Genomic DNA, 27,181 nt, shown 5'->3' with positions numbered 1-27,181 from the left:
CATGTACACTTATAATAGTTTAGATTGCATATACTCATTATTCAGCTAAAATTTGTTTATTTAATATGCCTTTTGCTTTCAAATAGCCTTGTCGGCCAACATATAGAAAATGTGTCATCTTCGCATGCTAAAGGAAAGATAACAAAATCAGAATTTGAATCAAAAGTTTCATCAAGTGATCAGGGTGGTGGTGATCCAAAATCTGCATTGAATGCTTCAGATAATTTAAAAAGTGAGGTAGGTAAATAACTTGCACTATCTCCTACTTTATTATACAATGCATTTTTGTTATTAGCTAATCTTGTAATTTGCTATCCGTGTTTGCCATAAAGTCAGGGGATCAGTAGTTAGTGATGAACGTGGAACTGAGGTGAGCTGTGCTCCCAGAGAGCAAGTTGTTACTTCACAGAACTATTGCCAGTATACTGTTTATACATAGTGTTGTCCCAAGTATGAACTCTCTTGGGTTATATTTAATTTTAAATGTTTTTTTGCCACCATTGATTATTTGATAACCAGATACATAAAGTCCTTATTTACGCAGTTAAGAGAGCTATATAGAAGAAGTTATGATTGTTAAGTATCTTCAGAATAAAAATTTAACTCAATAATACAAGATTAAATTTAGTCTCTTCAACCAGAATTATTTTAAAGGGACATTTTACCCTTTGTTATTTGTGTGCAGAATACAACTAGACCAGCTTATATTAAAGAATATGATTCTTAAAATAAAGACAGGGCTCATTCCTGTGTAGCAGTTTTACTTTCTTTTCTTCTTTCGAGTTCTACTTTGACTTCACGTAGAGGCCAGTACAGAATTTCCTGAAGAAATGTTGACAGAGAAGTGTTCTCCCTTCAGCTAAGAAATAGCTAAATAAAAGATGAAGGCTGCTCTATGCACTTCAAAACGCGTGGAATCGGACGGAGTATTTTAAAATACTGAGTACCACATCCACATTTATTTCTTTATAATTTGCATCTTCTGTTCTCCACCTTTTCTTTCACATATTTTCTGTGAATCTGCACTCATAACTAACTAAACTTCATTCTGGAGACTTTACTATCATTGGGCCAGCTGTTTATTTGATGCTTTTTATAAATATAGGAGGTCCCCATTTCATAGTCCAACATCTTGAAGGAACTAATTTTCCCAGTGAAACCAAATCAAGCATACGTTACAGTTCAGTTGTCAAATACCACAGGCATAAATAAAATTAGACAAACATTACAAAAATGTCTTCTTTGAGCTATTTAAGTATCAAATGTAAAATTCAAGCATGGCAACCAGTTTTGTTCAAGATTTGCTTGTTCTCAACCATTTGCAGCAGTCTTGCAGATCCTTGAGATAACAGGGATAAACTCTCCCACTCACACAAACTTAACAGGGCAGAATTATTCTGAACTGGATAGTATACAAAACTACTGGACACTTTATAATATGCTCATTATCTGACAATTTTTCTGGAGTATTAAGTTATTCAGGAGGTAATTAATACAGTTAAAAATTCCACTCTTTTGCCTGTTATAATGCTTTACAAAGTAATTCTATTGTATTGTTTAGTTCTCTTATTTGTTGCTAAGAGGCGATAGTGATTGCTCTGCCTGGGTCTCAAAGAGTGTGTGTAAGTTCTTATGTATTTCTTTTAGTATTTGGGCTTTACTCTTAAGTATCTCAACTATATTAATTTTTATAAATATTTGTTTATTTTCTCATTCAAACTAGATTTTTGTTATTTAATTTTTAAATTAGTATAATGCTACTTCTTTAATTTTATTTTCTGCTATGTATTTTTTTAATAGCCACATACTTTATTTGGTAAGTTAGTGTGTTCTGCAAAACAGTCCAACGTGGAGGTTGTATAAGAACCAATTTGCTAATAAGTCTTCCTAAAGAGAGATAATAGGTATTTGTATTGATGTATTACACTAATACACTAATTAGTATTAGTACTCGAAAATGTGCCCTAATATAGCAAATATATACTGTATAAGATTTGTGCTATTTACCAAAGTATGCTGTCTAAATAGATGTTTTGTACACTTCTCAAGGTACTGTTAATAAGTACAATATGTGTTGTTTTAGGAATACAGAAATAATTTAAAAATGGAATGAACATCCTTGCATACATTCTTCCAATTAAGAAAAAAATTATAGATTGAATTGTATGCCCTTCCCAGTTACATTCCTTCTCTCCACTTCAGATATAACCACTATCTTGAATCTGGTGTTTTTTACATTGGCAGAGCATGTTTTTTAACTCTTACCAAATATGCATTGCTACAAACAATACATACTATTATTTGGCATATTTTGAAACAATGTAAAATGGTATCGTTCTTGTCTTAAGTATCATTTTACTCAACATTGTTTTTGAGTTTTGTCTATTCATTGTTCGATTCTATCACAATTTATTCTTCAATTAATGGATATTTAGATTGTTTCTAATTTTTTGATGTTATCCATAGTGCTGCAGTAAGTATCCTTATGCATATTTTCTTAGGCACATATGTGTGTTTTCACTGATATTTATACATAGGAGTGGAATTATTGGGTCATAGGGTGTGCATATCTTTATTTAATATTCCTAAATGTTAAAATCACTTTAGCAGTCTAATAGATGTACCATGGCTCAATAGGCTGTCACACTTTAACCTCAGATTGGTATAATTTATTTAGTATCTTTAGCTTTCCTTTGCATTCCCTGATTATACTGAGAGTGAACATTCTGTATTTTATCTTTGCTTAGTTTATTGTTCCTCCTTTACTCTCCCCCATTATTGATTTGTAGGCAGTCTTTGTAGTTGGTAATAATTCTTTGTTGGCTGAATGTGTTGCAGATATTTATTTCTGTCTCTGGCTATTTGAACCATGTGGTTTATGGTCTTTTGATACATTTAATTTTTAAATTATAATGTATCCAAATGTATCAGCCTTTTTAAAAATGATTTCTTTCTTCATCTTGTTGAATCCTTTTATAGCCTGAATCATGAATATGTTTTTCTGTACTTTCTTTAAGCTTTGCTTTTCACATTTAGGTTTTCATATCCACTGTAAAATTTTTATATAAATGGTACTTCTTTTTTTTTAAATTTTTATTGGAGTATAATTGACATACAATGTTGTATTACTTTCTGCTGTATAGCAAACTGAATCAATTATACATATATCAACTCTTTTTTAGATTCTTTTCCCATATAGGTCATTACAGAGTATTTAGAGTTCCCTCTGCTACACACTAGGTCTTTATTAGTTATGTAAATGGTACTTCTTGTTAAGGATTTTGTAGAAACAATATACGACATCTAAAATTAGTTAGCTTTCCTTTAATGTATATATTAATGTATATTTTAAGATGGATGCATTAAAATTATAGTATTAATTTGTACAGTTTTTGTATGGGTAATTTTTGGCTTACGATATATAGGTCTTTTTACAACCTATGCTAATATTGCTAACATGTGAAGGGATTCATCCTGTGGTGCTTAGGTAGAAGATTTTAATTCTTCGAAGAGAAACTCAACTTTTAAGTTAAACCAAAACTTTTCTTTTTACATTTTTTGTTTTTTTTTCCAAAATACTATCATTCATTATAAAATTGGACTTTTATTTAATTTGACAGAAACATTTGTATTTACTATTATAATTTATTAATCTGTTTTCTCTATATTCTTTGAAATCTGAAATCTTTATTTTTGACATTTCTGTCAGAGTTCTGATTATACAAAACCAGGAGAAATTGACCCTGCATCTGTAACAAATCCCAAAGATCCAGAAGATATACCAACATTTGATGAATGGAAGAAGAAAGTTATGGAAGTAGAAAAAGAAAAAAGTAAGGAAGCACTGTGATTCTTTTTTCTTTTTTTTAAGGGGACTGGTTTAAATATGTAGTTCTCTTTTTAATTGGTAAAACAAAGTAACATTTTTGAAAACTTTTAAAAGGTGAAACTTACCAAGATGCCTTTGATTACCCACATGCAATTTACCTGTGCATATGTCTTAATCTTGATTAAAATCCATTATTGTAAATTATTAAATGAGGCTAAAATAGAGTAGGCAGAGCAGTGATTTTTCATCTCAGTTTATAAGAGGAAAGTTGAGGCATGGAAAGTTCTGAGTCATAAAGCTTTAAACTGTAAACAGAATTGAACTAAATTATTATACTTTCTTTTTGTTGTTGTAAATTAAATCTCAGAGTTAAAAATTATTATGATTGGGATTAGAGATAGAAGGATAGCATTCATCCTTAATAGAATAAAATGTATATGCAAAAAGTTTTGATTTTCATGGATAAGCTTCATTTTGTGAATTGTACTAGGCATAAATTGAGTAATGTAGATTTTTGTAGTTAATTTGTTTATTAGGGATATTTTAAAGTTATTGAGCTGAAGCATTTTGATTTTCATGTGGGTTTTTAAAATATTCTCTTAAGCATTAAAACCTGTTCTCTAGATGGCAGCCTGTTGGTCTTGAGATTGTTTGCTCTGGGTATTTTCAGTCATAATCATCATATATATATGTTCATAATAAGGTTTGTCTGCAGGTCAGTCAATGCATCCATCTTCTAATGGAGGTCTACATGCCACAAAAAAGGTCCAGAAAAATCGAAATAATTATGCTTCAGTAGAATGTGGTGCCAAAATTTTGGCAGCTAACCCAGAAGCCAAGGTACTGAAGTGTAAAATTCCTCTGTACATATAGAAAACTAGTGACTTTATTAAATGTAAGCAGTGGTATTTTAACATGAGCTATTTTCCTAATCCACTAATAAATGCAGGATTATGCCTTTAAAGACATTTTCTTGCATGGATTCTTAGTGTATTGGTTGATACATTGCACCCTATTTTTGTTTTTTCTTTTTAAAGACAATTTTTTTAGAGCAGTTAGAGGTTCACAGCAAAATTGAGAGGAAAGTACAGAGATTTCTCATATACCCCCTGTCCCCACGCCTGTTAGCCTCCTCCATCATCATCTCCCACCAGAATGGTACATTTGTTACAGTTAATGAACTTATACTGACACATTGTTATCACCTGAAGTCCATAGTTTACATTAGAGTTCACTCTTAAACATTCTGTGGTTTTGGACAAATGTATAATGACTTGTATCTACCATTATAGTATCATACAGAGTATTTTTACTGCTCTAAAAATCTTCTGTGCTCTACCTATTCACTGCTTCCTTCCCCCAACTTTTGGGCCACTGATCTTTTTACTATCTCCCTAGTGTTATCTTTTCCAGAATGTCATATAGCTGGAATCATACCATACGCAGCTTTTTCAGATTGGCTTCTTTCACTTATTAGTATGCATTTAAGATTCATCCATGTCTTTTCATGGCTTGATACCTCATTTCTTTTTGGTGTTGAACAATATTCCATTGTCTGGATGTACCACAGTTTATCCATTCACCTACTGAAGGACATACACTCTGTTTTTAAACTTTTAAAACCCGTGTGAAATTTACAGAAGGAAATAGCTAATAAAAAAATAATTTTTCCCCTATAGTAACAGACATTTAATTTTAAATGTCTTGTTATAAGGCTAACTTAGCACAGTATAGACAAAACTTGTAAATTTTAGCTACTTTTATGCTTTCTTCCCAAAGTGAATGTTTCAGAGTCTTAGGTGTATTTTAAGATCTAAAAATATAGAAAACCTAGAAAGCTTGATAGTTGAAATAAATATTTTTCTTTAAGTAATTTGTTCCCTTCCCCCTTTCTAAAAATAGAGCACATCTGCTATTCTTATAGAAAATATGGATCTTTATATGTTGAATCCTTGCAGCACTAAAATATGGTAAGTAATATGAAATTTAATAAAGTATACTCTACATGTATTATATTAAGCTTTTATTTTGGGATTAGATTGATTTGTTCATATAGTCACTTAATAAGCATTTATGATTGGTTGGTGCTGGTACTGTACTTACCTTAGGTTCTGGGGTACAAAATTGAAGACAAAAATGCCTTTCCTTTTAAGGACGACATCACACAAAAAAATTGACAGATCTAGTTCAACAGTTTTCAAGTGGTATAAAAAGTACTGCTGCAGAGGTATTATAGGAAAAGAGATGATATATAACTGCAGAAGAGGATGAGCTTGCTAGAAGAGGTAGTTCATGAGCTGAATCTTGAAGGATGAATTCCTTGAATTCATAGGAAGTCACAGATGAGGGAGGCAGAGGTATTCAGGAACTATAAGAATAGGGGATAGCACTAAAAGGAGCATATTTATCTTCTGGGCAACTAAAGTAGAAGCAACCTGAAGAAGTCATTTTAGTGATTACAAGAATAGAGGTACAATTAATCATGGAAGATGAGACAGCAGAGTCAGTTTAGCAATAACCAGGCCATTCCATGCTACACATACCCAGCTTAAAAGTTTCTGAAGTTTATCTTAAAGACCGTGGAGGGTAGTGTTTGTTTTAAGGAAGGAAATGACATGACCTCACTGGCATTTTAGGAAGGCTTATCCTTAAAAGATGGCCTACAGCATAATGCAGTTGGAAGCAGGGAAACCAGTTAGGAACCTGTTGTCATAGCTCAGGTGAGAAATGAGGGCTTTAATTAAGACATTGGCAATTTGGATAAAGAAGAGAGGGGAATCTGAAAAATTTGTATAGCAGATAAAATTGACAGCTCTTGGTTAGAAATTGGATGTGAAGAAGAGAGAGGCATCTGTTAATCTCCCTTGATTTTGGCTTCCCTGCTTGGATCTATGATTCTGCCATTAACTAAGAATATAGGCAAAGGAACCGATTTATGTGCGAAATAAATTGATATACCAACAATTTTATTAGATTACTTGATTTCATTGATCAAAAGCAGCTGTTTTAAAAAAGAATTGAGGGCTTCTCTGGTGGCTCAGTGGTTGAGAGTCTGCCTGCTGATGCAGGGGATGTGGGTTCGTGCCCCGGACCGGGAGGATCCCACATGCCGTGGAGTGGCTAGGCCCATGAGCCATGGCCACTGAGCCTGCGCGTCCGGAGCCTGTGCTCAACAACGGGAGAGGCCACAACAGTGAGAGGCCCACATACCGCAAAAAAAAAAAAAAAAAAAAAAAAAAAAAAGAATTGAGGTAAATCACCACCATCAAATTGAGTAACTAATATATATGATTGATATATATATATACATTTTTTTAATTTAAAGAGAAACTCTTTAAAGATAATGCTTATTCTTTTCTACTTTTGGTTTTCACTCCTTTTGTTAATATACATATTTAAGTTCAGTTTGAAAATTAACACCAAGCTATTTAAGGGTATTAAGGGATAATATTAAAAAACTTAATTTTCCCATATGCCATTTGGTCTGGAAACTGAATTTGAGGAAATAGTTATCTGAGATCATAATCAAAGTGTTATTTTTGGGCTTTTGTTTTTGTTGATAAAAGCCCCTGTAGTCAGTAACAACTCAGTTTTTATGCTCTAAAATTTTGTATTTTAAGCAAAGACATGCTGGGATGAAGTTATATGAAGCAATCATTTTGTTTTATTCTGGTTTACAGAATAAGTGATCATAGCTACCCATTTGTATGTTTTTGCAGACAGCATGCATTTGTGTATGTGTGTTTACTGTATATTTTACTTTTTGCTCATCCATTTATGCGTCTTTTCATTGTATAATTAAAGAACCTCAGAACACCTTTACTGATTTCACCTGATTTGATTGGGTTGACCCACCTAAGGTATAAGACCACACAGTCTCATTATAGCTTTATAAATCCTAATATCTGGTAGAATAGTTTATACCTCATCTTCAGATGTATCTTCACTATTTTTGTCCCTTTGTTTTTTCTTTTAAATTTTAGAATCATCTCATTGAATTCTAAAAAAAAAAAATCATGCTGGCATTTTTATTGAAATTGTATCGAATGTCTAGATGAATTTCAGGATAATTGACATTTTAGGATTTTGAGCCTTCTTGTTCATTTGATAGTTTGTCCATTTGTTCATTCATCAGTTTATTCCTTCTTTCATTCTTTCTATGTTTATTGAGCACCTGTTATGTGAGGTTGCTGATACTAGAAATAACATTCTTTCACAAATTAGGCTGAGATCCTAGAAAGGTGTCAATCCCTAATCACTAATGAGATTGAACATATTTTCATGCACCAGTTTTTCCTGTAAATAATGCTGCTATGAACATTGGGGTGCACGTATTGTATCTTTTCAAATTAATGTTCTCATTTTCTTCAGTTTTATACCCAGCAGTGGAATTGCTGGATCATTTGGTAGTTTTATTTTTAGTGTTTCAAAGAACCTCCATACTGTTTTACATAGTGGCTGCACCAATTTACAGTGTACTAGGGTTCCCGCCAACAGTGTACTAGGGTTCCCTTTTATCCACATCCTTGCCAACGTTTGTTATTTGTAGACTTTTCAGTGTTAGCCATTCTGACATATGTGAGGTGATATCTCATTGTGGTTTTGATTTGCATTTTTTGATGATTATCTGTGTTGATCATTTTTCATGTGCCTGTTGGCCATCTGTATATCTTCTTGGAAAAATGTCTGTTCAAGTCTTCTGCCAATTTTTAACACATTTTTGACCAGAGACGTATTATGGCCACAGGCGTTAGTTTCTGCAAAAATCCCCCAGTCAGTAATGTGTTGGGCTTCCCTGGTGGCACAGTGGTTAAGAGTCCACCTGCCAATGCAGGGAACATGGGTTCGAGCCCTGGTCCAGGAAGATCCCACCTGCCACAGAGCAACTGAGCCCGTGCGCCACAACTACTGAGCCTGAGCTCTAGAGCCCATGCTCTGCAACAAGAGAAGCCACAGCAATGAGAAGCCTGTGCACCACAACGAGGAGTAGCCCCCACTCACCACAACTAGAGAAAGCCCGCTCGCAGCAACAAAGACCCAACACAGCCAAAAAATAAAAATAAAAATAAATAAATAAAATAATGTGTTAAACTGGGTTCTTTGTTTTCTTTGATATTGAGTTGTATGAGTTGTTTATAAATTCTGGATATTAACCCCTTATCAGTCATCATTTGCAAATTTTTTCTCCCATTCAGTAGGTTGTCTTTTTGTTTTGTTGATGGTTTCCTTTGCTGTGCTAAAGCTTTTAAGTTTACTTTTGCTTTTATTTCTTTTGCCTTAGGAGACATATCCAAAAAATAGTGCTATGATTTATGTCAGAGTGTTCTGCCTATGTTCTTTTCTAGGAGGTCCATGGTTTCAGGTCTTACATTTAGGTCTTTAATCCATTTTGAGTTTACTTTTGTATCTGGTGTGAGGAAATGTTCTGATCTCATTTTTTGTACATTTAGCCGTCCAGTTTTTCTGGCACCACTTATTGAAGAGACTGTCTTTTCTCCATTGTATATTCTTGTCTTCATTGTCATGGCTTAACTGAGCATAAGGACATGGGTTTATTTCTGGGCTCTCCATCCTGTTCCATTGATCTGTTGTCTGTTTTTGTGTCAGTACCATGCTGTTTTGATTACTGTTGGTTTGTAGTATAATCTGAAGTCAGGGAGCATGATATCTCCAGCTTTGTTCGTTTTTCTCAAGATTCAATGTTCTAAATTAGGAACTCAACTGTAAAACCTTCCAGGCCTCTGGGAAGATGTTAGTTTTAAATTAAATTAAGTATGTGATTTCAAAAATAAATATTTAGTACAGTCACATGGCTCAAACCCAAAAAGGTATTTAAAAGAGGTAGGGGAGTTACAGTGAGAAATATACTTCCAATCTGTCATCTATCTTCTTACTTAGTGTTAAATTTTTAGGTATCTTTTTAGTTTCTTTATGCAAAAAATTAGAGATTTTTATTTATCTCTCACTTTTCACAGTAGCATATTATACTTAGTATCTCACCTTGAATTAAGTTTTAACTTAAAAATATCTGGTCATGTTTCTGTTTCACTCATATAAAACTTTCTCATTTTTTTTTGATAGCTGCATGAAAATCCATTATATGATTGTACCAAGATTTAACTAGTCTTCTGTTGATGGTATTTGGGTTGTTTATAATCTTTTGCCATGACAGCCAGTTATTATAAATAAGCTTGTGCATGCACTGTTTTATGCTTGTGTGAATAGATGGGAAGTTTTAAAAATTATATTTAAAAGAAATAATTATGAGACTATATAGGTTTTCTATTTCTTCTTGAGTTAGTTTTGGTAAATTACATTTTTCTAGGAATTTGTCTTTAATACATTTTGAAAGTTTTTGTAAGAAAGCTGTTTATGGTATTCTCTTATTGTTTAAAGATCTTTTCTTTGTAGCTTTGCAGTATAGTCTGAAGTCAGGGAATGTGATTCTACCAGCTCTGTTCTTTCTCAAGATTGTTTTGGCTATTTGGGGTATTTTGTGTTTCCATATAAGTTTTAAAGTTATGTGTTCTAGTTTTGTGAAAAACGCCATTGGATTGCATTGAATTTGTGGATTGCCTTGGGTAGTATGTTTATATCATCTAAATTTTGACACATGGTATTTTATCAAACTATTCTTATGTTTAGATCTGCTACTTTACTGATCTTTTAAAATTCCTGACCTATAAATAATTAAGGGAAGTATGTTGAAATTAGACTTGTCAGCTTTTTATGTAGTTCTATTAATTTACAAACAGTGTTGTCTGCCTCTAAGAAAATAGAAAAGATGAGGCAGTAAGATAAGAAAGCATTTTAAAATCAACTTTCATGTGGAATAATTACATATGTACTAATGTTTTATGAGTCTGTTAGTTTCATACAAGTTTTAGAATTGTTAAATCTGCTTGGTGAATTGACTCTTTACACCTGGAAATACATTTGTCCAAAAGTTTATTTTAACTGTTAGTAATATAGCTCCTGTCTTCTTAGAAATTGAGAACATTGTATGCAAAAAAAGGAGGTAGAGGAGAATTTGCTTTTTCTTCTTAGTGCTCTTTTAGATTTATTTTCTCCATTGTAAATAAAAAGCAAAGTCCTGAGTCTGATTTTCTTTAGTTTCCTCTCCCCAGGGTGTTGTGGTGGTATGGACAATGTTTAGGCTTTGGAGCCAGATAGATGTTTGTTTTGACTTTTAGCTTTACTATGTATTGGCTAAATGACTATTAGTTAGGCCTCTTGATTCTGCTGCTTTAACAGAGACCAGATAACTGTGGTCTAAAAAAGATAGATATTTAATTTTCTCTGACATAAAAACCTCAAGCTGGTAGGTGGTGCAGGGAACAGAGAACAATTAAAGGACCCACACACCTTCTGTCATGTTTTTCTACCACCCCTGAGATGTTGTCTCTGCCTGCATTGCTGAGATGATTTCCTACCACATCCTCATTCTAGCCTGCAAGGTAGGAAAAAGCAAATGGAGAGGTAGCAGCTTCTTTTAAAGGCTTGACCTGGAAGTTGCACTGGACACGCCGCTCACATCCCATGACCCATAACTAAGCAACATTGCCAAGACTGGGAAAAACAGTCTTTGATGGGTGGCTGTATGCTTGGCTACATCTTTGGGAGGGGGGGGACAGGTTCTGTTACTAAAAAGGCAGAAGGGAAAAATGTGAAGTAACCAATTAGTGATTATTGAATGGTTCTATAAAATGGCGATAGTGTCCTATGCAGTTTGGTTGTAAGAATTAAATCAAAGGATGGATATGAATCATCTACCATGGTATCTGACCCAGAGTAAGCATTCAGCTAATGTTCGTTTCCTTTTTTTCATGAGCTTTTCTCTGAATCATGGCTGTTTTTACCATCTCCTGGAACTCAGTTCTGTTGCTTTCCAGGATTAACACCATGTTAATTTCAATGCCTTTATTTAACATTTAATTGTCAGTGTATGTAATCTCATTTGATATAATAATTAGTTTATTAAAGTATTGGAGTGCTAGATGTCATGAGTATTTCTTTTCCCTAAATGCCATGCTGTATGCAGTTTTATTTTACACGTGTAGAACCATACTTTTAATTTTTTCCTAAACAGCAATATTTTGTGGCATCTTTTCCATGTCCATAAATATATATATATATATATATATATCTCAAGTATCATTTTTTCAAAAATTTCATACACATGATTTCATATAATCCCATAATAACCCTTTTTTTCCCCTTCCCTACCCCTATTTCCCCTCCTCCTTTCCCTCTCCCCACTGGTAACCACTAGTTTGTTCTGTGAGTCTGCTTCATTTTTGTTTTATTTACTAGTTTGTTGTATTTTTAAAAACAGCTTTATTGAGGAATAATTGGCATAAAAAACTGCATGTAAAATAAATTGTGAAATGTTAAAATGTACGATTTGATAAGTTTTGACATTTATACATCTATGAAACCATCACCACAATGAAGATAACAAGCATGTCTATCTCCCCCAAAAGTCCTCATGCCTCTTTATAATTTTTCCCCTCCCAGCCTTAACCCCATAGCAATTAAAGATCTGTTTTCTATCACTATACATTAGTTTATATTTTCTAGATTTTTATGTAAATGGAATGTATAGTTTTTAGTACCATTTTTAATACCTGTATGGTATTTCATTGTCTGGGTGGGGCCATAATTTGTTAATCAATGCTCTGTGCTAAACATTTAGGTTGACTTTCCCCCCCTGCTCTTATAAACTGTGCTTTGTTATATTTATTAAAATGTATATTTAAGGGTGATCATTTGGAGACGTGTACCCATAGATTAAGTTTCTAAAAGTATATTGCTGAATCAAAGGCTATGGTACCTTTTGAGACAATATGGCCAAACTGCCCACTAAACTGGTCAGGTTACACTCTTACTAGCTGTTCTTAGTCAAGTCATTCCTTCTCCAAGAATGAGGTTTGTTATTAGAAAAGAATCTTCTAAAAAAATATTATAGGACAAAATCAGTATCTTTTTTTTCCCACTAATGATATGCTTGGGAAATACTTAAGGGTGTTCCTTATTTATAACCAAGGTTGCAGATCCTCTTCCTTGCTTACATTTTTTTAATGAGTAACTTCATGGAGGTCTAGTTTATGTAAGCTGTTAATGTCATGTTTAATATGAACTGTTATTTTGGTTGGTTTATCTAAATAATTGTCTTGTCTTCTTTTTAAAGGTTTGTTATTGAGCTCTGTGAACCAATTCAAGTAAAACAGTTTGATATTGCAAATTATGAATTATTTTCTTCTACTCCTAAAGACTTTCTGGTTTCTATCAGTGACAGGTAAATTCTAAAGCTGGTTTCTACAGAGTTTATATTGGATTTTCAGAATAAAAATTTAAAAACAGGTCACATTTTAAAACTTATTTTTTATTTTAATCAACTTGTATCAATTTGTAAGAACAGTAGTAATAGTATTGTAGGAAAGGCACTTGTTAGTTTACTTTCATTAACTTATATAGTGCTTATAACAACCCTCTGATATTATTCCCTTATGAGATGAGGAAACAGACAAGGAGAGATTAAGTAGCTTGCCTAGATCACATGACTTGTGACTTGGACAACCAAGATTCAAATGTAGATCTGTATGACTTTAAAGTCCTTATTTTTAATATATTACGCCCTATTGCTTTCAGATATTTCTTTAAAAAGTTATTAAAAACATACATGAGCATTTTATATCATGAGGTATATTTTTGTTAAAGTATATTTTAAAAACTTTGTTATATACGTGTGATTATAAGAGAAATAAACATACGTTGTAAGGAATTTGATAGAGAGCCCCAATCCTGTCAACCATAGATAACTGTATTAGCATTTTAATATATTCTTTCCAGTCTTTTCTACACATTTATTCTACCAAAAAAGTCAGTTTTTAATGCTTACATCTTGAGACTATCCTTTTGTGTTTTAAACACATCATTTTTAATGAATACTTGATATTTTCCTCCCAGTGGAGGTGTTTATTCCTTCCATAAATCCTTTTTGAGTGCCCATAATATACCATGTAGGATGCTGGGTTTTTTTTTGTTTTTTTGTTTTTTTTTCCGATACACAGGCCTCTCACCATTGTGGCCTCTCCCGCTGTGGAGCACAGGCTCCGGACGTGCAGGCCCAGTGGCCATGGCTCTCGGGCCCAGCCGCTCCGTGGCATGTGGGATCTTCCTGGCCCGGGGCACAAACCCGTGTCCCCTGCATCGGCAGGTGGACTCTCAACCACTGTGCCACCAGGGAAGCCCAGGATGCTGTTTTTTATTTTACCATTCTTTTATCATTGATCATTAAGGGTTTTCTGTGGTGCTTTTTTCCCCCACCCTACACTTAGCTTTGCCTATATACAGTTTTTGAAATGAATTCTCAAGATCTCTCCTTCATTTTTCTTTTACTAATCTTGCTCAAATCATTTCCTTTTCTCTAAGCTGTAATTTTCTTATATGTCAAATGAATATTCAGCTTTCACAACTAAAGTGTTTTTTTTTATGTGATGAGAGAACACTCATTACTTGAGGGATTCTTTAAATGCTGTAGTAAACAAAAATAATAGTTTTGGGCTATTACATTAGATGTCCTTTTAAAGGGGGAAAAGCTATATAAGAGCTGTGAAATTCAAATATTATAGTAAAGGATTTTTTCCTTTTCCACCAGTACTTATACTTCATATCATCACACACTTATCAGTACATGAAGAGTAGTACCTCTTTCTTCCAAAACAATCTCTTGGCTACTTTCTGTTTTAAAACCTCCAGTTTACTTGGAAGCCCTCCCAAACCCCAAGAAGCAGTCCTGGTCCTACTTTTGTCTTCCTCTGTCTTCTATTTGATAATGGTGTAATTTTTCAAGACCATCTTTCCTCATAAGGAGGAACCTGTCAGAGTTTAGCTGGAAGAGAAAAATGTATTTATTCAACTCGATGCTTAACTCATATTTAAACTATGTTAAGTAAGTGTGTTTACCTGGAGAGGGGAAAAATAATGCATAGGATCTCTTTTGAAAATGTGATGGAACCTCTCAATATGTGATTTATGATTTTCTAAAAAGGAATATTTATATTTTATATTTTCTAGATACCCCACAAATAAATGGATTAAGCTGGGTACTTTCCATGGTAGAGATGAGAGGAATGTCCAGAGTTTCCCTTTAGATGAACAGATGTATGCAAAATATGTGAAGGTATGTTTATATTTGCAGAACTATGTTCTGTAGTGAAACATATCTGTTATTCATACTTTGTACCTCACCTGTTTAGAAATAAGAAAAATTAAGAGGAAATTTACTGCAATATTCCTTTTAATAAAACAGTTCTTACTTGGATATATTATTTTATGGGAAAAATACTAATAAAGTCCCTTTTGTATAACTGGAAACCTAGGCTGGTTTTTTGATATCTGTGGCTCTGATGAAATTCCAAATTATAACTTGTAATATTTTTGGAGTCTTGATATAAAATGTCATATTTATAGTATTATATTTATTTATATTTTAAAACCCAAATCAGTTAGTCACTGCAGTCTTTAAAGCTGTTCCGATTATTAGAATCTAAGATCATTTCCATTTTCATATCTAGTTATTTATCATTATAGCTTTTTGCCTTTTGTATACTCAAGTGAAATATTATGTCTAAGTAACAATTTCAAATAAAGTTTTAACCATTTAAATTCCTGCTGCAACCTAAATGTCCATCAACACAGGAATGGATAAAGAAATTGTAGTACATATATACGAAGGAATATTACTCAGCCATAAAAAAGAATGAAATAATGCCATTTGTAGCAACATGGGTGGACCTCCAGATTGTTACACTGAATGAAATAAGTCAGACAGAGAAAGATAAATATCATATGATATCACTTATATGTGGAATCTAAAAAAAAATGGTACAGGTGAACTTATTTACAAAACAGAAATGCTACAAATGAACTTATTTACAAAACAGAAACAAAACACAAACTTTTGGTTACTGAGGAGAAAGTGGAGGGTGGGGGGAGGGAAAAATTGGGAGACTGGAATTGACACATATACATTACTATATATAAAATAGATAACTAATAAGGACCTACTGTATAGCATAGGGAAACTCTTCTGTAATACTCTGTAATGACTGATATGGGAAAAGAATCTAAAAAAGTATGGATGTATTGTATAACTGATAACACTTTGCTGTACAGCAGAAAGTAACGCAACATTGTAAATCAACTATACTCTAATAAAAATCAAAAATAAATAAATAAATTCCTGCTGCTTCCTCCCCCAATGTAGAGGTGGAATTATCTACCAAAGTAGAATTAATCACTCTTGAGTTGAATTTAGACAAAATATGGGAATTTCTTACTCCTCTTATTTCTTCCTTTTTTTCTTTAAAATAATACAACCATACCTTAAAGTACAACTGTGTTAATAATAAGACCTTTTGGAATGACAGCAGCTCTAATTTTCTTTCTAATCTTTTCTTCTTTAAATGTGAAAACTTATAGCTACCTACTTGTCTTTTGGGATTTTACTGTCTATGTCTTTTTTAAGCATGTATTAAATTGGCTTCTGTAAATGGGTAAACTTGTAGTATTCCTAGTCTCCATATAAAAATGTTTTTATAAAAATGCTGTTTTTAAAGTACAGTTGATATTCTCGGTTAATGATTCAGCTGTGTTCAGAAAAGTTAAAGGTACATTTTCAGTTTCTTTTAAAGTGAATAGTGAAACAGTTGTTTAATGACTTTTTTATATAGCACAGTTTCTACACTGTGATAAGGAAAAAAATGTTAAAAATAATTTGGCAGGTGATAACAAGTGTACCTAATTTTACAATTAAGACAACTGACATGTCATGAAATAGTTCCAAGAATCATTCTTTATATCATCTACTTTGTTAATAATGGAAAAACATTTTATTGGTGATACAAAAAATGCCACATAAAACTCCCTACTTTGTCCTTTTTATGATGGGAGACTATAGAGCATTTTGATGATTGGTTTTCTTAAAAGCCCTTTTTGGTAGAATTAAGTCTGAAAGCAAAAAATATTTACTTCTGATTCTCATTTTATACTGATAAATGTTATATAAGTTTACCTGGGTTTTCCTCATCCCAAAAGAACTAAATCCAGATTTGCAAAATACTTTTTAATAATTTATATTTTTAAAATGTATTGATAAATATCTTCTACTTCTGTAAGTTATACTTGAACTAGCATAGCATATCAAAAATTCATGCTTTCCCTAAAACAATTTGTATACAGTACTGTACAAGAATAAATATTTCATATTATGCTAGTTAATTCTTTTATCAATATGAATGTTCATAGATATGTGTAGCTGCATATGTATCAATATATAAATTCATATGTGGGTATATACATGATAACATGTCTATAATATTTAAAGTAATATAAGACAGGTTATTTCTAGATACTCTTTACTAGTTACTTTTAGAATGCTTTCATATCTAATGGATAAATAAAACAGCAATGAATTTTAGATTAAAGTTAATTTATTTCATTACAGTTAAACTATACTTTCTAATTGTGTTGGTAAAAATTTAAATCATTGCTTTGGTTTCTGCAAAGAAATAAGAGTACTACAATGTTATCCATCACAGTACATTGCTTTCTATTCCTTAATTATAAAAAAATTTACAAATATTAAATGTTGCTTATGGTATGTTATCCAGACTTTGGAACTGATTTCTTTTTCTTTTCCTTTCTCTTGCTTCAGATGTTCATCAAGTACATAAAGGTTAGCAACCTTCTCTTTTGCAATATTGAATAACAGGGCGTGGCATATTATTCATGGCAAAGAGCAAAACTTTACAAGTATTGATTTTTGGGGAAGTGAGGACTTTGTTTTTAGAAATATTATAATGAAAAAATGAATATATTGTTAGATAATCTCACATGCACTGTACTGGCTTCCCATTTCATGTGCTTTTATTCTTTAGGTGGAGTTGGTATCACATTTTGGATCAGAGCACTTTTGTCCATTAAGCCTTATAAGGTAATACAGAATAAAAACATTTACTGAGTGGTTTAAAAAGAAAAAAAGGGATACATAAAAATCCCACTATATTTAAAGTAAAGAAATAATGTTCTACTATGTGCAGATAACACCATAGAAATATAAGCTACTAAAAAAAAAAGAAAAAAAGAAATATAAGCTACTATACCTTTCTTACTCTTGAATACCGTTTAGAAAAATGTAAAAATTTCCTTTAAGAAAAAAGAAACTTCATTTTATGTGTTCCATTTAGCTTGCTTGATAAGATGACAATATATGGAAACATTTTAGACCGATACAAAACTTAGTTATTGTATTTTTAAATGCCTTAAATAGATTAACATTTTAATGGGAACAGTGGATTGAGAAACAGTGGTTATTATTTTTGAGTCCAGAAGTTAATGGCCCTCAAAACATAACCAAAGTTATTATATTTTGTCATTTATTATGAAGAGATGAGTCTTAACAACTGTTTAGTTTTGAAAGACTTTAATGAAATTGTTGTTAATAGGGTATTTGGCACTAGCATGGTGGAAGAATATGAAGAGATTGCTGATTCCCAGTACCAGTCAGAACGTCAAGAACTATTTGATGAGGACTATGGTAAGTGACTTTAAAACAGTGACTATTTATGTATTATTTTTTGCTTTTTGAAATCTAATGGTAATGGGTAAATGTAGGTCACTTTAAAAAATCAATGTGGTGGTTGTCTTTAGTTTTTTCCTTGTTGTTAACCCTAGTAACTAATTTTTTCTGAAACCTATTTTCTAAAATAATTTTCTGCTTTGTAAATTGAGCTGTTTTCCAAGCTTATCAATCAGTTATTTGTGACTGGAACTCCGTTCCATAACATCAGTGCTATAAATTATGGTTATATCCCTGTGCCAGCCCCAAAAACCTGTTACTCATAAGGCAACTGAAATAGTAGACTTGAAAATTAATTTCTTTGATTTGCCTTTAGCCTCAGAGCAAGCATATTGAGGCCTGAGTTTTTGAGAAACTCCCATGAACCTGCAGAGGTCAGAGAAGGTTTTATGATACCCTCCATTTCTACTTTATCCAGTTCTTGTTTTAAGATGTCTTAAACTGTAGTCTGAAAAATCTAATTTTCCCCTTCCCTAGTTTTCCCATAAGTGAAAGACATTTACTAAAGGTTGGTAAACTACATTGAAAGCTTGAATAAAAGTCTTATAAATGTGATTAAAATTTTGGTAAGCAGTAGAAATATTTTCCTTGGTTTATATCTGTTTGATAAATGGCCTGTGAATTTAATTTTCTTTTTGTGAATGTGTTTTAGATGTATAATAAAAATTATGAAATTGTTTTAAATGTCAGCTGACTGACGGGATATAATTTGAGCTTTTAAACATATTGGAGATAGTTCTTAGCATAAGTACCTTCATTTTCTCTTTGAACAGATTACCCACTGGATTATAATACTGGAGAGGATAAATCCTCAAAAAATCTTCTTGGTTCTGCTACAAGTGAGTATTTTGGGTTTTGTTAGTCACTAAAATTAAAGTGTTTCTCAACTTTTTTTTCCTGGCATATGTGAACATTTTGTTGTGGTATAGTTTGGGGGGCTCCTACTCTCCCAGTGTTAAACTTTGAGTTGAAATCAAAGAAAATACTTTTGAAAAGTATTTCCGTGGAAATAAAATAGGAAGAATATATGAAAACAAGAGAGGGAAAAATGCAAGCACAAGTTGGTTCTTCTACTAAAATTAAGCAGTTATATTTTTAGGCAAATTCCTTACAATGAAGAATGGGCTATGAATTTACTTGGAGAAAGAATTATTAAAGAAGTCCTAGACCATATGAGTAAGAGCATCTGGGTAATCGTACTGGATGGGAAAGGAATTAGTTTTAGAGGTGGTACTCATCAATGAAATCCTACCAAATGAGGATTTGTTAATGTATGGGTATGGTTAGTTTCCTACTTAATTATAAAACATAAACTAAAAAAAACAGTGACTAACGTACTAGTTGTTTAATTTCTTGTCATGCTAACCTATTATCCGAACTTAGTGGTAGGCTAACTAAGTAGACTCCTTGAAAGACCACTACTGACTGACACTTTAGTTTTACTGTTTGAATGCAGGTAGGTATATTTTATGTTTGTTATCTTTGGTTATTCCTGAAAAATATGGAACTTACTGGAAGGAGTTTTCTTTTTATTTGGAGATTAATAATTGAATTTAATGAAAGTAAGTCTTAGTAAAATAGAAAACTATTTGTGCATTTCTCTTTTAGTGAGTTGAATTGCTTGAATCCCAATCTCACTGTACATTGTCCTTATAGCTTTTTAAGATACTCATCCAGTAGTACATATACTTCAGGTAGATATTTGGGTGGCTACAGTATATGGAGTTGAGTCACTTCTCTTTCTTTTCATCTTTTTTTCTCTTTCTTCCCTTCACGTCCTCTTCCTCTCCATAGAAGACTATAGATTTCAGTGGACTTTTTAGGGAATAGAAAGAAGAGTGTTAAAAAATACCTGCATAAAGGGAATGCTTTTATGTACTATTTAGCCTTGTTACAGATTAGCTCAATATATTTTGTTTTACTCTATTGCTAGTCAACTGACATTTTAGATATTATAGACTACTTTTAAGTAGGTTCCTTAGCTCTATCTAGCTGATGATAGCATTAAAACAGGTGCCTCATTCACTGCTGTGGGGTATAGTTTTTTAGGAGTGAAAAAATGATGCTATTTTATTTATCTGGATATTAATATTATTGTTCATGTCCTTAAATTTGTAATAAAAAACTCTATGTTATATAATAGTCATCATATCATAGCTCAGTAATGCTGACTTAGCTGTGAGGAGGAATTATTATTTTATGGGGTCAGAAAATAGCCCCAGACTAAAAGCTCTCTAGTATCCAATGGTTACTGGGAAGGAAGAGGCACCTTCCAGAAGTAATGACTTAGAAGTTTTAGATAAGGGAAAACTGTTGATATTCTTGCTTTCTTTTTCTATCTTCCTATGGGATTAACTCCAAGACACCATTAAAACGTTTTTAGTGGAGGACATTTCCCTATTTGTAATCACTTCTCTGACTACTGTATTATTTTAATTAATGAGACATAGAATGTTTTTAGATCCTACTCTTTGGATCTTTTTCCTTGGAGGTGTGTTTCTTGGTAACACATCATTTTTCTTTTTTGTGGCTTTCTAGAAGGACAGTCCATTTACCTTCCAGCATTCTAGATGTTAAAAGATTTTATGTAGTGAGACAAGATGGGTGGGAGGATGTCAGCTGAGCCTAAGCATGAAAAATGGGGTTTAAAAAGATCTCTATTTCTTGAAGTTTCAGAACAAGAGACGCAGTAGTAACTGAGTGATAAGACTGCTGTCATAAAGTTTATAGGCATGACCTAACACTGCTGCCTTCTGTACCTGTATCCTTCTAGTTTTGTCTGAACAGTCTAGGACTGGTTTTGAGCCTGACCTAGTTACTGCCTCCAATGTAGTATAACTTTAAGGCGTAAATAACAATGTGGAATCAGGCCAAAGAGCTAGTCTCTGGCACTAGAATGTCTGAATTTGACTATAATCATCATCACTTTCTAAATTAGCTTGAAATTGGCCAATTTTGCACCTAATTTATTTTCAGTATTTATGTGATGTCTCCAAAACAAGATCCTGTGGCTTTAATCTAAAGAGAAACTCTTTTTTTCTTTTTGTTGTTGAGCAATTAGTAGTTGTAGGAAATATACGTCACCAGAGTATGTTGCTTCTGATGGGACTTGGTTGTCAAAGAGCATGCATGCTGCATATTTAGACATTGTTGATATTACATAATTTACTGAACTGCCAGAAAGGGAGAAACTACTATTTTAGAGCAGCATTCTTGGCTTTTACATATTCCAGTTCTGGCAACTCTTCTGCCTGAATCTTTTTTTTTTTTTGCGGTATGCGGGCCTCTCACCGTTGTGGCCTCTCCCGTTGCGGAGCACAGGCTCCAGACGTGCAGGCTCAGCGGCCATGGCTCACAGGCCCAGCCGCAACGCGGCATGTGGGATCTTCCCAGACCGGGGCACGAACCCGTGTCCCCTGCATCGGCAGATGGACTCTCAACCACTGCGCCACCAGGGAAGCCCCTGCCTGAATCTTTCGTTTACATTCTTGAACCAGAACATTTAAATATTTTATATCACCAGAAATTCTTTGTATCACTCTGCTCTACTTGTACTTGGTCATGTGGATCTTCCTGATCACTCTCTACTTTGATATTCTTGCAAGTCTGCCTTTACTCCTATATATGGTCTGCATTTTATTAGAATCATCAGATTTGCTAAAGTCCAGGCCTCTGTTTCTGTTTCTGTATATGTTTAAGACAAAGTGTAGTTTTTGTTTTAAGTCAGAGTATTTTTTATATTTTAAGGTCCTAGAAGGAAAAGAGAATGAAGGTAGGCATGCTCAGTACACATGGGAGGAAGTAGTTTTTTCATTGGTTTGTCTTGTAGCATAGGCAGTTTGTTTTCTGTCTCAAAAAGAGCCATTGGTGTGCTGGAGACTGAGTATAACATACTGATATTTGGTCCCTAGGAGAATTTCATCCCTAAAGGAATGGGATGGGATGAATAGTTGCCCAACTCAAAGAGAAAGGAGTTGGCTAATCCATGAGAAATTAAGAACGGGTATCTTGTTTGGCACTATATTGCAAATTATACTTTTACCCTTTAGCCTTTCTGAAGGCTTTTTAGTGGCCAGATTATCGTCATGACAAGCAGTCACATGTTCGGATGCAAAGTGAGAATGGTTAAGAAAATTCACAAAGCTGCTTTCTCTCAAAAGACAAAAGCAAAAGATTGTATTTGTCATTGTTCTGTGAACATAGCAAGATTCTTTCTTACAGGTTAGATGGACTGAGAAAGAAGAAGTTTGCCAGATTTTGCTTTTGTTATCAAGTGGCCCCCTGAAATGATGATTATAATGTTTTAAAATGAAGGGTAGCATAAATCTTCCTTATTGTAGGTAGTAGTATTAAAATTTAGGTTAAAAAGTAATACTCTGGGCCTCCCTGGTGGCGCAGTGGTTGAGAGTCCGCCTGCCGATGCAGGGGATGCGGGTTCGTGCCCCGGTCCGGGAGGATCCCATATGCCGCGGAGCGGCTGGGCCCGTGAGCCATGGCTGCTGAGCCTGCGCGTCCGGAGCCTGTGCTCCGCAACGGGAGAGGCCACAACAGTGAGAGGCCCGCGTACCGCAAAAAAAAAAAAAAAAAAAAAAAAAAAAAGTAACTCTGAAGCTTCTTTCTCTACACTGATTAATAGATAACAGATTTTTTTTAATTGTTAATAATAATACCAGAAAATTTTAATGCAGAGGGTTTTAAATCTGTGGTAAGATTGCCCTTTGAAGCACAAGGGACTTAGAATATAGACTTGGTTACAAAATTTGGGTTCTGTGAAGCCATCAGTTTTGACTGAACTTCAGCTGTCAGGCTAAGTAGAGGATCACATACTACTATTGCAGTATTGGGTGACATTAAAATTGTATTTATGAGGAAATAACAGAGTTTCCTTTGCTACTTTATCTTGGTTTGTAAGAAAATAGAGTTTCCATTTCTGTTTTTATCTCATGCTGAGGCATCTCTTTAGCCTAAGATCCGAGACTGCTTCTCTGTTTAACAATTTGCCAGGTCAAAGGGCAAGGTTGACCTGTAATCTTAGATATTTAAAAAGCAAATATAAAGCTTTTGTGTGTCAAACTGATGATTGGAAACAAAGTACCACTGCTTGTTGTCTTTCAGAATATAGAATCATAGTTAATGTAAAGATTAAAATTAATAACTGTCTACCAGATATCACTTTTTTTTTTTTTTTTTTTTTTTTTTTTTTTTTTTTTTTTTTCTTTTTGCGGTATGCGGGCCTCTCACTGTTGTGGCCTCTCCCGCTGCGGAGCACAGGCTCCGGACGCGCAGGCCCAGCGGCCATGGCTCACGGACCCAGCCGCTCCGCGGCATATGGGATCCTCCCAGACCGGGGCACGAACCCGTATCCCCTGCATCGGCAGGCGGACTCTCAACCACTGCGCCACCAGGGAGGCCCCAGATATCACTTTTAATAGTCTAAAATATACTATTTTTACCTGCCATAAAGCATATCTTTACAGTGTCAGCGCCAGGTGACAGTGCTTGGCTTGTTCCCAGCCTTCCTGATATGCTAGCTTTTCCTTCTTTAGATCCTTTTGTACTTCTCACATCTATGGTTTTCATGAAAGTGTGATGAAAACTCTATGGATCTCTTTTAGGAAAGGAAACTAAAATGGAAAAAACTGATGAGGCTTAATATGTAGCCCCTGCCAGATCTTAGTATTTTAATAGGATAAATACCTGGTGAATTAAATTCTAATAGAATTTCAGAGATTAGATTGGAGTTGGAAGTTAATTTCCCTTGAAATTACATTATATTACTAGAAGGAAGTCTTCTGTTCCCAGCCAGCTAAGTTTTATGACTTTGACTTTCAATTCATCTGCCCTTGCCCATACTCATCCAGTTCACTAAAGAATTTATGTCATTTATTGGCCATAAAACATTGTTAAAAGTCATCAAATACATGATTCTATGCAGTGTCATTTTGGATTTAAGCATATTACCTAGATATTTTAGTTGAAAATAAAGTCTTTCTGCTGCCCTTTGGATAATAATCTTCCCATTTCATTTATTTTTACCTATGATAGTCACATGTTTAGGAAAAACTTTTATTTCTTCAGGCTTTTTTGTTTTTGATTTAGACTGTAGAACCCCTTTCTAAAGAAAAAAAGACTTTTCTATAAAATACAAATTTTGGTTGTCACATTTCTTTCCTATCTCAGTACAGGCTATATGTTGAATTATACTTGAATTTTATAATATGCTGAAGGTAGTGTTTGCTAAAAGGTTTGGGGAAGTTTTACAAAAAAGTATAATTAAATTTTAAAATCCTTCTGAACATAAAAATTCAGATTCATGCTTAATACTTTTTGCCTGAAATTTGTGTCCTATATTGGACTTACATAGTAAGGCGAGCAAAAAGGTAATTAGTCCAAAAAATGAAAAAAGACCATTACAAATGGTTTTTGACTATCTGATATTGAGTTATATGAAAATATTTAGGTGTATTGGTATTTTTCTCTGATTGAATTTTGTTTTAGATGCCATTCTAAATATGGTGAATATTGCCGCTAATATTCTGGGAGCAAAAACTGAAGACCTGACAGAAGGTACCTAATCATTTTATGGGTCTTTTAAATATATGATACTCCAGGGATCTTCCTAGTTAGTAAAATTAATTAATAAGCCAAGCAATTTGATTTTTCATTTAGAAATATAGAAACCATTCAGAGGAACTTACCAGTCTTCTATTATTCATTGTTTATTTGAATTTCACAAGTTCTCTTTAATAAATACGATCCTGTCTATATAAAATCATGAATTTGTTTTTTGATTCTTCCCTGCTGTAGAAGTAATGATTTTATCCCTTATCTCTTTCCTGAGGTTTTGGTGCTCTAGAGGTACTTCAAGTATGCTTTTATTTATCAAACAGCTATTCAATTAAGAAAGCAATTATTTCCTTAAAGAATGTCAGATAAGAATATTATTAGCAAGGAGAAACAATCTTGCCTTTTTTGTTTTCAAAAATACTTCGTCCCAGTTATAAAATAAGTCATGGGGTTGTAATGTACAACATGGGAGGTACAATATGGTGACCGATGGTAACTAGACTTATTGTGGTGATCATTTTGCAATGTATACAAATGTCAAATCACTGTGTTGTACACGTGAAATGAATATAATATTGTATGTCAAATATACTTCAATAAAAAAAATTTAGTTCCAAGTGCAAACTTAAAATGACCCACTTATTTCTTCTCATTCTCTTTTAGTAACTCAGGTGTCTTATTAATCATGTAAGATTACACAAAATTCATAGTCATCTTACTTGCTTTAATTATCTGAGAAGCTGAGAAAGAATATGTACTCTTGTAGTTGTGACTTTCTACGATTATTTCTTTCCAAAAGAACTTTGATGAAGAAACCCCACAAAGTCTGCAGTAGTAAACGTATTTGACTTTTTTTCTTCTCCCTTGAGAAACTAAAGTCCTTTATTTGTTATAGTGAAATATTTTCATGGTATAGCTTTTTAAAATTAAACTCAATATGGGCATCTTTCTTAAAATAGGAAATAAAAGTATATCTGAGAATGCCACTGCCACAACTGCACCTAAAATGCCTGAATCAGCTCCTGTTTCAACTCCTGTTCCATCACATGAGTAAGTTATATTGTGATATTAGAGTTCTATTAAAATGGAAAGCTAAGTATACTTGTACATAAAAAGGTACTTGTAACTTGTGGGAAATGATTATCTATAGAAAGCTCTGGATCATGGGACAGACATTCCACAGCCACTTAAAACATCTTTGAGTTGCTTTTTGGGTACTGGGAATTCACTTCACTCCAGACCAAATGTTTGTTGTTTTGATTTTATGTGTTACTTATATTATTTACAATACTTAATCTTTTCCTTGTTGCACATAATTAACCTAACTCTGCAAGTATAAGTGAGGAAAAATATTAAAGGTCTGTTTTTATTAAGTTCAAATTTAAAAGCATTGATTAAGTATCTGTGCTATGCCTAGAAAGCTATAAAGGGTACCTGAAATACTTAGAGCAGTGATTTTTAAATGATTTGTTTGCCACACAGCATACTCTCTCAGTGTTCAGTTTCTGAAATCGAATGATATAGGTCTTTTCCCAGGGTGCAGTGGGCACTTTGGGCAGGGATGTATATATGTAGGTAACATATGAAATAACCTCGTTTGGTCCTTTCTACCAGAGGTGATTAAGGTTTGTCGGTACCTCAACTTCTGATCTATAATAGATAGGCTCATTAATGATTTGGGTTATTGGGACAATAATTGGGATAATTTGGATATAGTTATTACAAATGTAACTTCTGTATATTTCGTTGGATATACTCCCTGTAAACTTTGGCAGCCCTTTCTCTCAGAGGAACTCTACTTAATGGGATAAGATATTTGAACAAGAAGCAGTTAGTTCAAGGTTATAACTAATGAAACCTCCAGTGGGTGTGCTTCAAGCTGTAATTCCTAAGTACTATCTTAATTAAAAAATGAGATTTTTGTGCTTTGAAGTGCACAGTGTCAAATTTGTATTTTCCTGTATTAATCCTGAAAGTGACTAAAGATATTTATTGGGTGACCAGAGGTGAAATACATAGCATTATGTGCTATTGATTCCTAGAAGGTCCAAAGAAGTCTCTTTGGTATAGAGATTCTTAGTGTTTCTAGTTATGTGGAGCTGTCCCGGTTTTGTAACTAGATTCTTTAGTTAATAACATAT

The 27,181-nt window shown here is 33.3% G+C and overlaps 1 protein-coding gene across 4 annotated transcripts in view; it reads left to right on the top strand.

Moving 5' to 3' along the window:
* Positions 1-27,181, top strand: part of SUCO (SUN domain containing ossification factor) — a 74,379-nt gene that overhangs the window by 25,672 nt on the left and 21,526 nt on the right. Inside the window, exons 6-17 of one of the 4 annotated variants that reach the window (XM_082612944.1) lie at positions 87-237; positions 3,710-3,833; positions 4,533-4,669; positions 5,732-5,799; positions 13,020-13,127; positions 14,909-15,014; positions 17,550-17,570; positions 17,773-17,828; positions 18,340-18,431; positions 19,247-19,312; positions 24,972-25,040; positions 26,000-26,090. In XM_082612944.1, coding sequence (XP_082469070.1) covers positions 87-237; positions 3,710-3,833; positions 4,533-4,669; positions 5,732-5,799; positions 13,020-13,127; positions 14,909-15,014; positions 17,550-17,570; positions 17,773-17,828; positions 18,340-18,431; positions 19,247-19,312; positions 24,972-25,040; positions 26,000-26,090 — 1,089 coding nt within the window. The remainder of the gene's footprint in view (positions 1-86; positions 238-3,709; positions 3,834-4,532; positions 4,670-5,731; positions 5,800-13,019; positions 13,128-14,908; positions 15,015-17,549; positions 17,571-17,772; positions 17,829-18,339; positions 18,432-19,246; positions 19,313-24,971; positions 25,041-25,999; positions 26,091-27,181) is intronic. The other 3 variants (XM_082612942.1, XM_082612945.1, XM_082612943.1) reach the window with 3 other exon arrangements.

Source organism: Mesoplodon mirus (assembly GCF_964341445.2).
Source record: "Mesoplodon mirus genome assembly, chromosome: 3".
Lineage (NCBI taxonomy): Eukaryota > Metazoa > Chordata > Mammalia > Artiodactyla > Ziphiidae > Mesoplodon > Mesoplodon mirus.
The sequence above is the reverse complement of the archived record's forward strand: the minus strand, read 5'-3'. Positions and strand labels throughout refer to the sequence as shown.